This window comes from Eublepharis macularius, chromosome 1 (assembly GCF_028583425.1).
Source record: "Eublepharis macularius isolate TG4126 chromosome 1, MPM_Emac_v1.0, whole genome shotgun sequence".
Classification (NCBI taxonomy): domain Eukaryota; kingdom Metazoa; phylum Chordata; class Lepidosauria; order Squamata; family Eublepharidae; genus Eublepharis; species Eublepharis macularius.
The window spans coordinates 231,242,590-231,257,763 of NC_072790.1; the positions used below are offsets into that span (position 1 = coordinate 231,242,590).

At 45.1% G+C, this 15,174-nt stretch overlaps 1 protein-coding gene across 7 annotated transcripts in view; it reads right to left on the bottom strand.

Annotated features, from left to right (window-relative positions):
* MEF2D (myocyte enhancer factor 2D) overlaps window positions 1-15,174 on the bottom strand; it is a 172,993-nt gene that overhangs the window by 41,429 nt on the left and 116,390 nt on the right. For all 7 annotated transcript variants that reach the window (XM_054995746.1, XM_054995737.1, XM_054995766.1 and 4 more), the window contains exon 3: window positions 7,587-7,790. In XM_054995746.1, coding sequence (XP_054851721.1) covers window positions 7,587-7,790 — 204 coding nt within the window. The remainder of the gene's footprint in view (window positions 1-7,586; window positions 7,791-15,174) is intronic.

A 15,174-nucleotide genomic window follows, 5' to 3' on the forward strand; every position in this document is an offset into this window, starting at 1 on the left:
GCAGACTATCAAGGAAAAGCTACCTGCGCTATCGTAAAAGATCCATAGTTTAGCTATCAACCACTGCAAGCTGAAAGCCCCAGGTTCAGCCCCCTCCCCTTCCAATTGAAAGCATTTGATATAGCAGTAAGACGCTAGAGGACTGCTGCCAGTCAGACTAGATAACCCTGAGCAAGACGGACCAATAGCCTGACTCACAGGCCCTTAAAAGCTACCTTTGGCTCACTTTTTCTATTAGGATTGGGTCATTCATGAATTACTAGCCACAATGATGGGCTGTTTGTCATGCACTCAATGCAGGGCGACCTTTGAGGAGTCATGCGCAAACAGCTGGTGCAGAACAGGAGATCGCATCTTCCCACGGCTGCGGATCAGCGGCAGCGTGTTTCACCAGAGCTCCCAACTCTACGCGGGCTTTCACAGCTTTTCCTGGCAAACACATTCCAGATGTTGGCTTTGACCTAGAAAGCCCTAAGCAGCTTTGGATCTACGGGCTGTAGAAAAATCTACCCAAGCCCTCACCTATATCCCTAGATTGACCAAGAATGCCCTCTTAATGCCATCACCCATGCACACTTCCGGGACATGTAAAGCACCAGCCATGCACTTCACATGGGAAAGACCATTTTCTGGTAAAGCACTGCCTATTGGGAACACCTTATTAAACCATGGTTAGCATGAGCTGGAAGAGAAGCCATTCTTCATGGCTTCGATCATGCATGAACTGATAAATATTTTGAATTGACATACGTTGACTTTGGTTTTTCTAATGGATCTTCAGCCAACATAACCATTATCAACTTGGTGTCATATATGCCTCCTGCATATCTGCCATGAATGTATGTTGGCTATGCCTCTGGTCTCTGGGAGTATGGTAAGTTCTTTATTGCTGCAATGCCAGTAGGTTATCTTGCAAATGTTTGCTTCCTCTTTCTCGCTCCCCGGAGCCAGTGTCCTTGACTGCCAGCTGAAACTGGCTCGAAATGTATCCTTCTTGAGAACGAAAGATAAGTTCATCTTTCTCACTGTCTACTCTAAAACAATGTCTCACCCCACCCCACCCCCCCGCCTTAACGGTCCTCTCTCCCAAAGGCAGGAATATTCTCTATAACTAACATTGTTAGCCCCACATACGTCACTTCTGCCAATTCCACTGTCTGAGCACCTTGTACTGAATGGATCTCTAATAAAGTTACTTCAACTGGATCACCTGTGTGTTAACTGTGGAGAACTCGGGGAGCTAACTGCCAGGGACTGACACTTGGCTTTTATACATGGAGAGCGTGGGTAACTTCAGACTCAACAAACCCAGGCAGATAAGAGCCTTCAATGGCGTGCAATAACCGGGAAGAGTGTGTGGCTGATGAGATGATCCTCGGTAGTTGAATAAGGGTGTTCAAAGCTTGTCCCTATCTGCATCTGTGAAATATTGGAAGGCATTATTAGGTCTTGCCATTGGACTTCTGAGAACTGGAACTGCACCCTGGAACAACCCAATAGTTACATCACTGCAAGGGAAGCTCAGTAGCCGTATGCAAAGTGACTTTCCAAATGGAAAAAAATCCATCATTTGAATCCCACCCACTTTCCAATAAGTTCAAGGCAACATACATCTCCCCACCCCCCAACTCCTATTTTATCCTTACAACAAACGATGTGATGTATGTTAACCTGCACGAGAGACACTGATGACCCAAGGTCACAGTACTAAAGCATAATCAGTGGAGATTTGAACCTGGATTTCCCCAGGGCCAATCCAGTCTTTATCCTCCAGCAGCTGGTGTTACCACAGCATGGATCCAAGTGGCCAAATCGGTCATGTCGAGGTAGGAAGCCATCTTCCAGGCTAGAGCGAGGTTGCAGAAAGCATTTTTTGCCTCAACTTCCTTTTCTAGCAGTAGTGCTGGATCCAGTATATCTCCTAGGCTCTTGACTGTCTGCAAAGGTCAGACAAACTCCATCAAAAGCAGGGAGTACAATGTCAGCTGCCCAAGCACGTGCATTCTCTGTGTTGGTTCCCACCCTATGGAAAGGCCTACCTGGAGAGTTTGGGAAATCCCCTACTCTCCTGGCTTTCCGCAAACGATGCAAAATTGAATTATTCAAGAAAGCTTTTTTACTGACTGCTAAACTACACGAGATGAATTACACGAGGACACTCAAGTGAAGGGAGATGCAATGTTAGGCAGGAAGCGTAGTTTGAATTTCACCTCTCTCTACAAACCAGCAAAGATGCTTCTCAGAGGGTTTGTTAATAATTGACAGAGCCTTCCAGGAGGCAAACAGGAAATTAACAAAGCCTCTGAAGAGTGATCTTTGCCAGCTTTGAAGAGAAAGGTGAAATTCAAACTACGCTTCCCAGCTAACATTGCATCTCCCTTCACTTGAGCATCCTTGCGTAATTCATCTGGTGTAGTTTAGCTCTCAGATAGGAGGGCTGTATTGTAAGGAGATGGGCTCAAAGAGATGCTTCACTGAAGAGACAGGGACCACTACGTTCAGACTATCTGTTGCCTTATGTCCTATCTGTTGCTTTAGGTATGATCCTGCTGGGTAGTTCTATGTTGTTTAATATCAGTCTTAGAATTGCTTACGCGCTGTTTCAGCATTTCTTCAGCTCTGTATTGGTTTTTTGCTGATGCCACGTCTTTTCAAATCTGCATTTACATATCCTATGGCATGGTTTATTAAAGTGTCATTGATCGTGACTGTACTAACCTCACACTATGTAATCTGCCTTGAGTCTCAGTGAGGAAGGTGGACTATAAAAGACATACATAATAAATGTTGCCTCTGAACATGAAGGTTCCCCTGGCTAGAGCTCACCAAGAATAGGTCACAGGTAAATCCAGTCCAGCATCACAGGTAGGGCCGCAATGTTCAGGTGGAGCCTGAATAAAATGATTGCTTTGGAGGGTGGACTCTTTGGCGTTATACTCCACTGGGACCCCTCCCCTCCCCAAACCCTGCCCTCCCCAGGCTCCACCCTGAAATCTCTCAACCCACAGTTGGTAAGCCTAATCACAGGGAAGGGCACAGATTGAGCATAGAACATTTTATGTGGCCATATAGCAAGTCGGACGATATTGCTCAGAATGGTCTACTCTGACTGCCAATGATCCTCCAAGACCTCTGGCAGAGAAAGGTCTTTCCCAACACACATTATTCGAGACCCTTTTATAGCTGGAGATGCCAGTAACTGTACCAAATATCTTCTGCATGCAAGTTTGCTCTGCCACTGAACTACGGTCCCTCTACCAATGTCAGAATTCATTTGAAGCTGCCCATATAGAGCCAGACCAGTCAATCTAGGACTGTCTACTCTCACTAGCCCTGAAGACTCTGTTATTTTTAACCTCTCTTCCAAAGACAGGGTATAGAGATGAATCAGGGACCCAATAGGTCCTAGTTCTCTCTCTCAGCTGCTATGCCACACTGGCTGCTAAATGTCAGGCCTCTTCCCCCACCCCAATTAGCCCACACAACTAAGAATCACAGTGTGCCATGAGACCAAAATCAAGACAGCCGTACACACACAGGCACTTATGATTCTCACCCCCACAGAGCCCAGCAAGGTGCAGAGGGGTATGGGAGAAAACAGAATGCTGCCCAAACAAGGGGGAAATTGGGGGAAACAGCACACAAGTTGGGAGTTTAAACATCTTGGGGGGACTCAGCTGTAGGCAGGAAGAAAAATCCACTAAAGGAATACAAAGATGAAAACCTAATCGGGTCGGCAAAACCACAGGATGGGGGTGGGGGGTGGGAAGGAGTTGTTAAGCTGCTCTTTGAACAACTCAAACTGACTAATATCACAGTGAGGGGTGTCAGAAAGGGGTTACCTCTAAAGACCACACCGTCTACAATGGTTATTCGGAAAGGATTTTGGCTTAATAAAACACATTGTTCCCACAGCAATTTTCTTGAACTTCACATATATTACCATGGTGTAATCCTTACAACAATCCTGCAAGGTAGGCCTGCATTATTACCCCCATATCGGAGGCTGAAAGAGAGAGAGTATCTTAAGGACTACCACAATGCTCATACCAGAGATAAGATTCAAGTAGACTTCTTCCTGATTCATCGCCAAGTACCCCAGCTCTCTAAAGAAAGCCTACAGAAAACCAACGTTTAACAACATAATGCTTTGCATTTCCACAGCACATTGCAGGCATGCATTGTCTCAGAAACCCAAACAATAGGTAAAGGTAAAGGTAGTCCCCTGTGCAAGCATCGAGTCATTACTGACCCATGGCATCACGATGTTCTCTTGGCAGACTTTTTTTTGTTACCGGGTGGTTTGCCATTGCCTTCCCCAGTCATCCACACTTTACCCCCAAGAAACTGGATACTCGTTTTACCAACCACGGAAGGATGGAAGACTGAGTCAACCTTGAGCCAGCTACCTGAACCCGGCTTCCGTCGGGATTGAACTCGGGTCGTGAACAGAGCTTGGGCTGCAGTACTGCAGCTTACCACTCTGTGCCATGGGGCTCATGACAATAGGTAGATGGATTTAATTTCACGTTTTGTTTTATAGCAACTTTGGTCAAGTTGTGTCTTTGGTTTGTCATGGTGGTTTTTCAAAGTTCGTGCTGGGAAACTGGCAAGGTTCCTTGAAAACTTCTCAGCAGTTCCTCAATGGGAAGTCTGCAAAGGGCAGAAGAGCTTCCAAGGAAGGCATCCGACAGATCTTGGCAGCTATGTGGCTGTCCTGGATGTTTTTCAGTTCACACAACAAACTTCCTTGTAACCACCAACATTACTCAAGGACAGTAGGGTGCGGTGGTCTTTAGTTGTCATAAAAGTTGTGACCTATGAAGGCATAAAAGTTGTGCCTACGTAGCAGGTAGTTCCTATAGGCCAAAGTGAATCCTCAAAAGGCCTGACCACTTGAATACGCTAGAACGTGCTCCACAAAAATCCCCTTTCACCATTTCCCACAGTGGCCCACTAGATTTCCCTAGAAAGCCCACAAGCAATGGATGAAGGCAACCAACCACCCTTCATTGTAGCTTGTTTGTCCCCAGCATATAATGATATGCTACCTCTGAACATGGAGGTTCTATTTTGCCTTCTTGGCTAATGGCCACTGAAAGAACTCTGCTCTTTCATGAACTGGTCCAGTCGTCTTTTAAAGCTAAGGGTCCCATCTAATGATGGAAAATTTCTCAAGTTAATTATGAAAAATTGCGTTGTTTTATCTTTTCTGAACCTACTGCCTACTGTGTGACCCCTCCTAAGCCCTTGTACGGTGAGAGAGGGAGAAAAAAGCACCCTCTTTCCACTCTCTTTGCACTATAGTTCAGTTCAGATACACAGCAAAACTAGATTTCATCGCCTTTGCTCTGACAAGTCATCTCTGTAGTTGAGGGGTGTGCAAGGACACCACCAGGGAAGGAGCCGAGAGCCACAATCTCCACCTTTGCACATCACACAAAATCATAGTTAGAACTAACTGTAAATCATGCTTTTAGATCCTGGTTTGATGGATGCTAACTAACCATTATTAGCGAAGAGGTCTGCAGTCACCAACCGCAGTTATTCAGCATTGTGCGGTAGATAAAGAGTATAGCAGACAGTGTGTTGGACTAGGATCTCGGAGGCCCAGGTTCAAATCCCCACTCTGGCACGGAAACTTGCCAGGTGACTTTTGGCCAGGCACACCCTCTTAGCCTAACCTACCTCACAGGGGTTGTTGTTCACATAAAATGGAGGACAGGAGAATGATGTAAGCCACTTTGAATCACCAATGAGGAGAAACTCAATCAGTGAAGAGAATGAAGTCAATCAACCAAACCAGGATTCTGCAATATGTTTGCCCATGCATCATTTTATTAACCTCTACCATATCTCCCCCCCTCCCAATCCTTGCTCTGAACTTTTAAAAGCTGCAAATGATTTAGCCATCAGGTCTGTGGCAAACTAGTGACAACATAATTATATATTTTTTAAAATTTTACAAACAGAAAAAAAATATGCTGGGAGAATCTGAGTGAAAAGAGCACACCATGCATGAAAAATGCACTTCCTCCTTAGAACATTTTTTTCCCTACCCCTCTCCACTGGCCTTGTATTCCACACTGTCTCGAGCAGATAAATTGAATGACTAAAGGTTCTGCGTGCCTTAATTTATGCTCTTGTAATGTCAATAATTACCCAGCCAACCCTTTCATTTGTCTAAATTTCCCCAAGCATAAAAGGGAGCTGCCCACACAGAGTTTTTCATTGAAAGGTGACAAAGCGGCTGTTATAAGCTTAGTTCTGTCCCACTCTCTGGAACGTGGCACATGCAGGAAACGAGCCTTTTGTGGCTGGCAAAGAGGTTGCCGAAATGAGAGGAGGAAAGCAGAGGGAGGGGATTGGGGGTGGACGGATACCTGGGAGGCTGAAGATTGAGATTGGCCAACCTCCATCTCAGGCTGTGTGTATAACTCCTGATTTCTCTCTGGCTTACTTCCAAGAACTGCTCCTGGAAGTCTCCTTTCCACCGTAAGGTCCACGCTCCCCACCAAACCTGATTAAGTGGCCATTAAGTCACCTGATTAAGTCACCATTGTCAGTGCAGTCATGGCACAGTCCTGACCCTTTCGGCATCACTGTGTCTCTCCACATTGTGGGGGGGGGGGGGAAACACACTTATGAGAACCTCAGGAGGGGAAAAAATTACATTTCCCACCTTGTGGTGGCCTTTCCCTGTATGTGACAATCTATTTTCACTGGATCATGATATTAGAATTCCTGCTGCCCCTTCACTCCACGTGACCTAGTTTCTTCAGCTGTTGAAACGCATGTGGCATAGTGGTGTGCCGGTGGGAGAAGCTGTGATCTACCAAAATTTCTCCCTCCTAGTGACATTATTAACTTCATTTTCATCGGAGGCCTGAACTCAAGAGGGATAAATTTATCAATAGCTATCAGATACGATTTCTAAATGAAATGTCAAAGTTTGAAGGCTGTCTTATCTCTCGAAGAGGGGGGGGAATAAAAGGACTGTTTCTTTAAAGAGCCTGGCTCCTATCCTCCAAAGCACAAGTTGATTTTCCCCACATTCATCACCGCAGCAGTCTCTTTTTCAGCCCCAGAAATGTCATTCCAGGAGTTGTGGACTCACATGGACGAGCAGCTGGAAAGTTCGGGGAGAGGAAAGCTGCTGTGAGAAGCAGATAAAATCGCTTCCATTTTCTCTTCCATTAGCACCCCGCCCCATCCCTCTCCTCACTGCAGTACTCCAACCCACAGGGCTGTTTGTTCGCATGGGTCCTCCAACCCCAGGACCAATCTGAAGACCCAAAGGGATGGCAAGGGAAATCGCTCCCTGTTCTGCTGGTGCTTCATAGTACACAAGCCTTTAGATTCTGTCACCTTCATACCCCACTTGTGGGTTTCTTCAATGGCCACCGTAGGGAACGGAACAGTGGGTCTTCTTATAAAGGTGAGTGTGCCACACCCATGGTCATACATATCTTGGCTTCACTGGAGATTGCTGGATGCTATCTCAAAGCAGAATTTGGGGTGTTCTCACATGATATGGCTTGCTAGGACAAGGGCCAGAGGAAAAGGGGGTGGGGGAAGCTCTTTACCTCAATTATGTCTGCGTTGGTCCGGCTCTCGTGGGGTTCATTGTACTCTGTGTACTTCAGAAGCACCTTGTCCATGTCTGTGCTAGCGTACTGGAACAGTTTGTTCGAATGGTTGAAAATGATCAGGGCAATCTCACAGTCACACAGGACGCTGAGTTCATAGGCTTTCTTCATCAACCCAAACTTCCGTTTGGTGAACGTCACCTGCAGGAGAACAGCCAAGAAAGCAAAGAGGCACAGTCAGACCGAGGGGAAAAAAATCCACAAGTCTTAAGTTTGGCATCATTTCCCTTTTCTGCATGTTGAATTCCTCTGTGTTCATGGCATGAAAATGGTGTAAAAAGAAACTAAACAAATAATCAATAACGGCAATGAAAACCAACATCGTACAAGATCAAGAAGAAACAGAGACAGCAGTATTGGCTCCCTCTTCTCTAGCTTTAACCAACTTACAGCGAAATATGGAATGTTAACATGGAATATCATGCCAAAGAATCAAATAACAAAAAAGCACCTAAACACAAGAGCATCAGCTTGGCAGTCAACCACACAAGACTCCAGAAATCCTTTCTGAAGTGTTTATTCATAAAATCTGGCCACTCACAACACAATAAAATTCAGGAAACAAAAACTTTAAATCTTATCAATCGCATTGATTCCCTGACCTGTGTGAACAACTTCCCAAGGAAAGCCATAATCTTTTCCATTTTTATCCTACCTACCTCTCCAAGCAGCTGAGGGTGGTATACATGGTTCTCCCTTCCCCGTTTTTATCCACACAACAGCCCTACAAGGTAGGTTAAACCAAGGTCAAACTAGATGTGACAGCAATCTTGTGTTTATCATGAGGACATCAACGCCATTTAAAAGTGATTTAGAAATGCCACGAGTGCCAACTGTGATCAGGCACGCAAGCAGGCTGAACCCCTCTTGTCTCCCCCTCCCCCCTCACCTTTTCAAATGCCGAAACAACTGCCTCCCTCCTCCCCCACAGCCATTTCTGCACTTGAAAAGGCATGGGAGGAAACAAGGGTGCCTCAGCCCACTGCACTGCAATCTTAATCAGACTTTCGCATCTTTTTAAAATCTCTTTTAAAATGTCAGTGCTGCCCCCACAGCAGACAGAAGGACACCATCACATATAGTTTGGCCCTGGCCCAAGTGGCTGACCCCAAAATCACTCTCTGAGTTTCACAGCAGAGTGGAGATTCAAACCCAGATCTCCTAAGTCTTGATCCAAGGCTCTCATCTCTACAACCTCAGCGGCTCGCACATATAAACAGAATGGCAAAATAAGTAATGACAAAATGCTTTCTGTTTTGGCCATTCCACGTGGCTATAAAATGGTGCTGGAGTGCAGCCATTTTCTTCTAAAATCTGGGGAGGCAGGGTTCGAAACCACAGGCATGGGACTCCGCTCCGATGCTTACTCCTAAGCATCAGCTCAGGGGGCCCTGTCATCACCACGGCTATAGGGACCCAACATGTTCCCCATGCTGACATGCGCTGTTCCAGAAAGGGGCTGTGGCTCAGTAGGAAAGGCTTTTCTCTGCCACAGAACCTGGATAGCCGCTGCTAGTAAGAGCAGACAATCCGGAGCTTGATGGAGTAACAGTATTTGGATCAGCTCTCCCCCTCCCCCGCTCTTCTCTCCCCTCCCCTGTTTCAGGGCTCATCCGCGTCCTCCTCTACTTCTAAGCTGGCTCATGGCCTCAGGTTGTTTGTTGCTGGCACCACTTCTGGATGACAGGGTTCTCAGCTCATCTGAGATGTTCCCACAATGCTAAAAGTTGTTGAGTGCTCCATGGCTTTATGCTATTCACCACAGAGAGTCTGTTATTTCCTTGCTTTCTCTCTCGCACACACACACTGCAGGAATATTAAAATGTTTTTTAATGTGAGTGACAAGGATTTGTCATTCTTGAGTGTTTTACTTATTATGACATTTCTAGTCTGCCTTTCTCCAAGGACTCGTGTTCAGCTCCCTCCCCAAGGTCTTGTTTAACATGTCATGTTTAATACTTACGCTTCGTTCAGATTCCTACAATTCTAGTCCCATTATATTGTTTATTAGATGTCTCATTCTATTGGTTGTCTTGACCTACCTTATGTAATCCACCTGGAGTCTCGGTGAAAAAGACAGACTATACATAATGTAAATAAACTATATTTTTTTTTAAAAAACCTCAGAACGGAAGCATCTCTAGCGCACAACATGAACACTAAAGGTGTCACACAGCAAAGAGCCTACCATTTTACAACCCGCAGGTTTTGAACTGCTGACTGCTAAGACAATTGCAGTTTTTTAAGCAATGCTTGTGAAATTGGCTTATAAATCAGCGAAGCACAGAGCCATCACAGAGGAAACTATTCCACCCGGCAGCAAGCAGCTTTTGGCAACATATAGTAACTGAGGAGGCAGGGCTTGACTTCATCTACGGGATGAGAACAGGGCTGTCAAAAAAAGTTCCTATTCTCAGCCTGTGAAACAGAAGTGCTAAGACGGAATCTGAAGGTACAAGATACAATCCAGCTTGTCAAAACTAAGCAGGTCTTGGGTGTGAACAGTGTCTGGATTGGAATAACACCCCAATTTCCAGGCAAGAAAGGTGAGATAGAAATATAATAAAATAAATCTCTCTGTATCAACTTTTTGTGCCAGCTAGCCTCCTCAAAGTGGTTCCTTCTCTCAGGTCCCTTTCTGCCTGCAGTGGGTTCCACACATTCCCAGGCATTTTTTCTTGCTTCTCAAGTTGTAGAACTGGTTCCCACAGGCCATGCAATAAAGGACAAGCCTGCTGGCTTTTCGTAAGGCCAATAAGACCACTCTTCTTCAGCGCGCTTTTCTATAAGGGCAGTTTTAACACTGGAATTTATATTTACTGGCAGGTGATTAAATGGGGGTGGGGGGCCTTTCCCCTGTCTTCAGAAAGCTGTGTGATTCAATTTGTATTTGTACTATTTTTAATTACATTGTGGTCATGTTTGTAAGCCAACTTGAGCTATACAGAAAGGGAGGAGATACAAACCTTTAAAATAAAATAGAATAAACAGACACGTCAGGGGATACATTAATACTACTACAAAAACCAGATAGAATATAGCTCGGGGGGTATCTATCAATGCACCCATTACCCTGAATTACTTGATTTCTCCCACGCAAGAAGTGTAGATTGCTGTTCCAAATTCTAAACCTCTCAGACTATTGTGCAGCTATGGCGCAACTGGCCACTCTCAGACTATTGCACAGCTATGGTGCAACTGGCCATTGTACTGATTTTTAAAAGACAAGAACATACATTTTGGAAGCCCCGTGAGAGTCGTCCTCTGGTTTCAAGTTTCCAGATCCCTCCCCATATTTGCTGCTCTGACAATAGAAGGTGCCACGAATTTGTTCCCGCATGGGTTCCACCACCTTTAGCATTGGTTCCACTGGCAGAGCTTGGGAAAGTTACACCAACTCAACTTCTGCCTGTCAGTTACTAAAAGAAACAGGAGCTGCCCTAACTGGCATCATAAAAAATTGTTGCACAAACACACACAAACAAGTCTACACAATCCCTGTTGTGCCTAGGACATGCTAATCTGCAGAATGTCAGCGTACCAGTTAAGGACTGTTGGCTTCCACATGAACCTGCCCATCGGTATTTTCATCAAAGGCCCTTCTCTGGAGCTTCCACTTTCTGAAGTTAAGCAAGAGGCTACCGGATACAGGTCTTCTCTTTGGTGGTTCCGCAATTACAGAATTCCCCTCCTACTCAGATTCGTCTGGGTCTACACCCACAATTTTTAAACAGAACTAAGCCTTTGCATAATGTTTTCAAGTATTCAGGAAGCTTCACATATTTTTATCTTGTCATTGTTACAACCACCCCCTAAGGTAGGTCAGAATGACTATTCATTACAGATGGGGGAGGTACTGAAGCTGAGAGACAATGCTTCACCTAAGGTCATGATGGATACAGATTTGAAGAAAGGGATTTTATATACTACTTCTGTGCATATGTTTGTGTTGTGCATAACAGTCACATAGCACATCCATGGCAAATAGGAAATTAAAACCAGAGAGTTCTTAAACCCTAGCTTAGCCACTTAGCTGCTATCTTTCTAGAATAGTTTTATCTCCGGATGGCATATATGTTTCTCCTCTCCGCCATCTTAGCCCCACAAGAAGTCTGTAAGGTAGGTTAGGCTGAGAGCAAGACAGGAAGATGGCCCCCAAAGTCAACCAGTGAGCTTCACAGCCAAGTAAGGATTCTCTCCAGTTACAGGCAGACACTCTAACCACTACACCTCCAGATATACTATGCCAGATCTTTGTTAGCCACCAGAGGAAGTCCTGCCTGCTTATGAATGCTTTTAACTTTGTTTATTTGTTTATAGTCCTTTCTCACTCAGACTGGAGGCAGATTACACAGAGTGAGATTAGTATAGTCAATTTCAAAGACATTTCAACAAACAATATAACTGGGTATATAAATGCAAATTTGCAAAACTTTAAAACTAAAATCTAATATGGAGTTAAAGAAATGCTAAACAGAGCATAAGCAATTCTAAGACTGACATATTAAACAATATATACTACTCAGTAGGATCATACTTACAGCAACAGACAGTATATAGAAGCAAAGTCTATAGTCACTACCTAGAAGCAAAGTCTATAGCCCTGTCCCTTTATTTATGCATCTCTTTGGAACTACTTCCCTACAGTACAACCCTCCTATCTGAGTAAAAAGCCTAAGCTCCTTCAAAACTCGCCAACTTCAGTGAACTTAGAAAGCACAACTTTGCTCAGGGTTGATTGCGTGGACTGTACCGCTTAAAGCTGCATGGGAGGAAACATTCATGTTTGAATGTACACACAGGTTTGTCCTTCTCCCTTCTTGAAGAATACAAACAAGTACACTAAGCTGAACTCTTTGTCCCCAATACAGGCTACCACTTTCTGAAATATATAGTTTTTATGGCTTCTTTTTCTGATTGACGTTTTTGTGCTGGCCATTAACTATTTCCATTGCTTTTGACTCCTACTCCAGAGCTTTTAAAATAAAAAATGGGTTTTAAAAATGGAAATCCCCATCCATTGCATTAAAATCAGCAAATGTCCTCAAAGCCACTGAAAACAGCAAAGTCCCAACCTCACCAAAGAATCCAGCTTTGTGCCACCTTTTGCATTTGTATCCCAGAGCCATGAATTTGATTCAAGGAAGATTTTGGAATTCATTTGGCACCCAGTAGTAGATTCAAGGCCTGACATCCAAGGCCCTTGAACAAGCAGATTCAGAACAAGTGAGATCTTGTTCCCTTGGGTCCAGCTGGTAGCTACACGCGGACACCGTTTCTAGGCTGCAGAGAGGGACCCTGGCATATCCAAGACCAGAACAATTCCTGTCTAGTCTCCCCTGTTCTGCCCACAGCATTGTTTCTGCCACTTCCAAGGCAACACAGCTCTCTGGCCTACGCAGAGAAGAAGGAGGCCTCTTGTGTCGTGCAGGAAACAGATGGAAGCTCGGCTGGGGACTCGGGCAAAATTGATCTCTCCTTTGATTCTGCAGGACGCAGCTTTCAATAGTGATAAGGGCCCGAGTGGTTTTGTAGTACTTGCCCACTATGGAAATCAAAGAGCTTGGTGAATAAGAAACAATTGGCAATCATGTGCAAGAAATCAGTGGGTGACCCAGTCATACTCTCTACACTGCAGAGACCAACTGGCAGAACCAGGCAGTAAAAGATTACCCAGACTGTCGCTTCAAGTTGTGTGGGAGGGAAGGGCTTACATGCTTGAAGGTACACACTGGCCCACTCCCTTGCCCTTTTTGTGGAATACCAGCGAGTATGCTAAGCTGCTCTTTTACCTGACACACTAGCATTCTGGGAGTTCTTATTAGGAAGTGTCTATCCACACAGTTCCAAAATTTGCAATTTGAAATGGCAAGGTCCAGGAAAAGCTTTACCATTAAGAAAACTCCATAGGCTCATTATTTCAGGTGACTGCCCCATTCTCTTTGCAGACTGTGGAATTAGTTATCAACTCCAGGTTGGGAAATTCCTGAAGATTTGGGGGTGGAGCCTGGAGGCAGGGTTTGGGGAGAGGTAGAATGCCATAGAATCCACTCTCCAAAACAGCCATTTCCTCCAGGTACTGGATCTCCGTAGTCTGGATTTTTTCCACCTGGAGACTGGCAAGCCTATGTGGAATGCAAAAGGTTTTACAGAACTGGATTGTTAGGTGATGTTGGGGCGTTCCTGACCCTACTTACTGAAGCAGCCCCAACATTTTGATCCCTGTCCCTGGAAAAATAAATCATGGTACCTACCTATTTTATCCCTGCTTTGGCCTTTGGGGGATATCTCTTGCTAATATATCTCGAGGTTTCACCTCCCTCTTCCAGGACTCTAGCAGCGCACGTGTGGGGGAGGGTGGAACGCATCTCATGTGCATGAACACTAAAGCACCCTCCAGGGCACAGCCACCCATTTCCACTACTGCAGTTCCCGAGTTATATTTTGCGCTGTTGATGCCAAGTTCCTGGACACTTACGTTTCATCTGCCTATCTTTATTTGAAAAAACAGCCACGCTTTTTTGGCTTTTAATGGATGAGAGGATACTGCAGAGTAAATGAATATAGCATACAAGAGACAGAGCAGAGTGTTCGATATTTGGCCTAGGGACTGGGGAGTCTGTAGGCAGTAATCTTTGGTAGGACAATAGGGGTATCACAAGTATGTCCTTGTTTTCTTCTGTGAACTGTTAGAAGGCATGTGTGCTCTTTGCCATGGATTTTTCAAGGCCTGCAGGGTACTGTAAGCACTCTTGTCCGGTGCTCGTCCAAGGACTGAGAGGTACCCAGAGCAGACAAGCCAATGGCAGACAGGGCAGGTGCTCAGGCAGCCAGTCAGTACTGAGGAGATATTCTTGCGGCTGCCCTCATCAATATCTTTCACAGAAAGCAAAACAACTGATTTGGGAGTTTTGTAAACACAGAAAAAAGAATGGGACACTTTTGGATCATCTGATTCCCCAAACCAGAAGGTTTCAGGGCAGCAAACAACAACACTCCGGTCCAAACAACTCGCAGTTCTGGCCTCCAACCAGCAGCCCCAACAGCACAAGGAATCCATGCCTGAACCCAAAGGATTCATGGGATACCTTAGAATACTACCTGAGCTCTCTACTTCCCTCATGTCCTGGGACGGGGTTGTCACATAACAACAAAGCTACACCTCAGCTGTCTTCATAACCTTGTCCCAGCATTTTCACTCATATCTGTCACAAATAAAAGGGTCACCCCCTAACTAGTGACCTCTTTCTCTTCTGTGTCCTTGAGTAATGTCAACTTTAACCATCTATCCTTCTCAGGACAGATCCCATCTCCCTCTTTGGCTCCTGACAACACAGGGACAGGCTTAGTTGCCCTTATCTACGGACACAGGCCACTTGATCTGTGACAGGGCGCCACTCGCTTCTACAGAGGGCACATCAAACGGAAACCTGAGAATACTCAGAGGATTCACTCCTTATTGGACTGCGAGGTGCTGGCAGGCGGAGAGAGAGAGAAGCGATTAAATGCCCAGATAATGAATTCC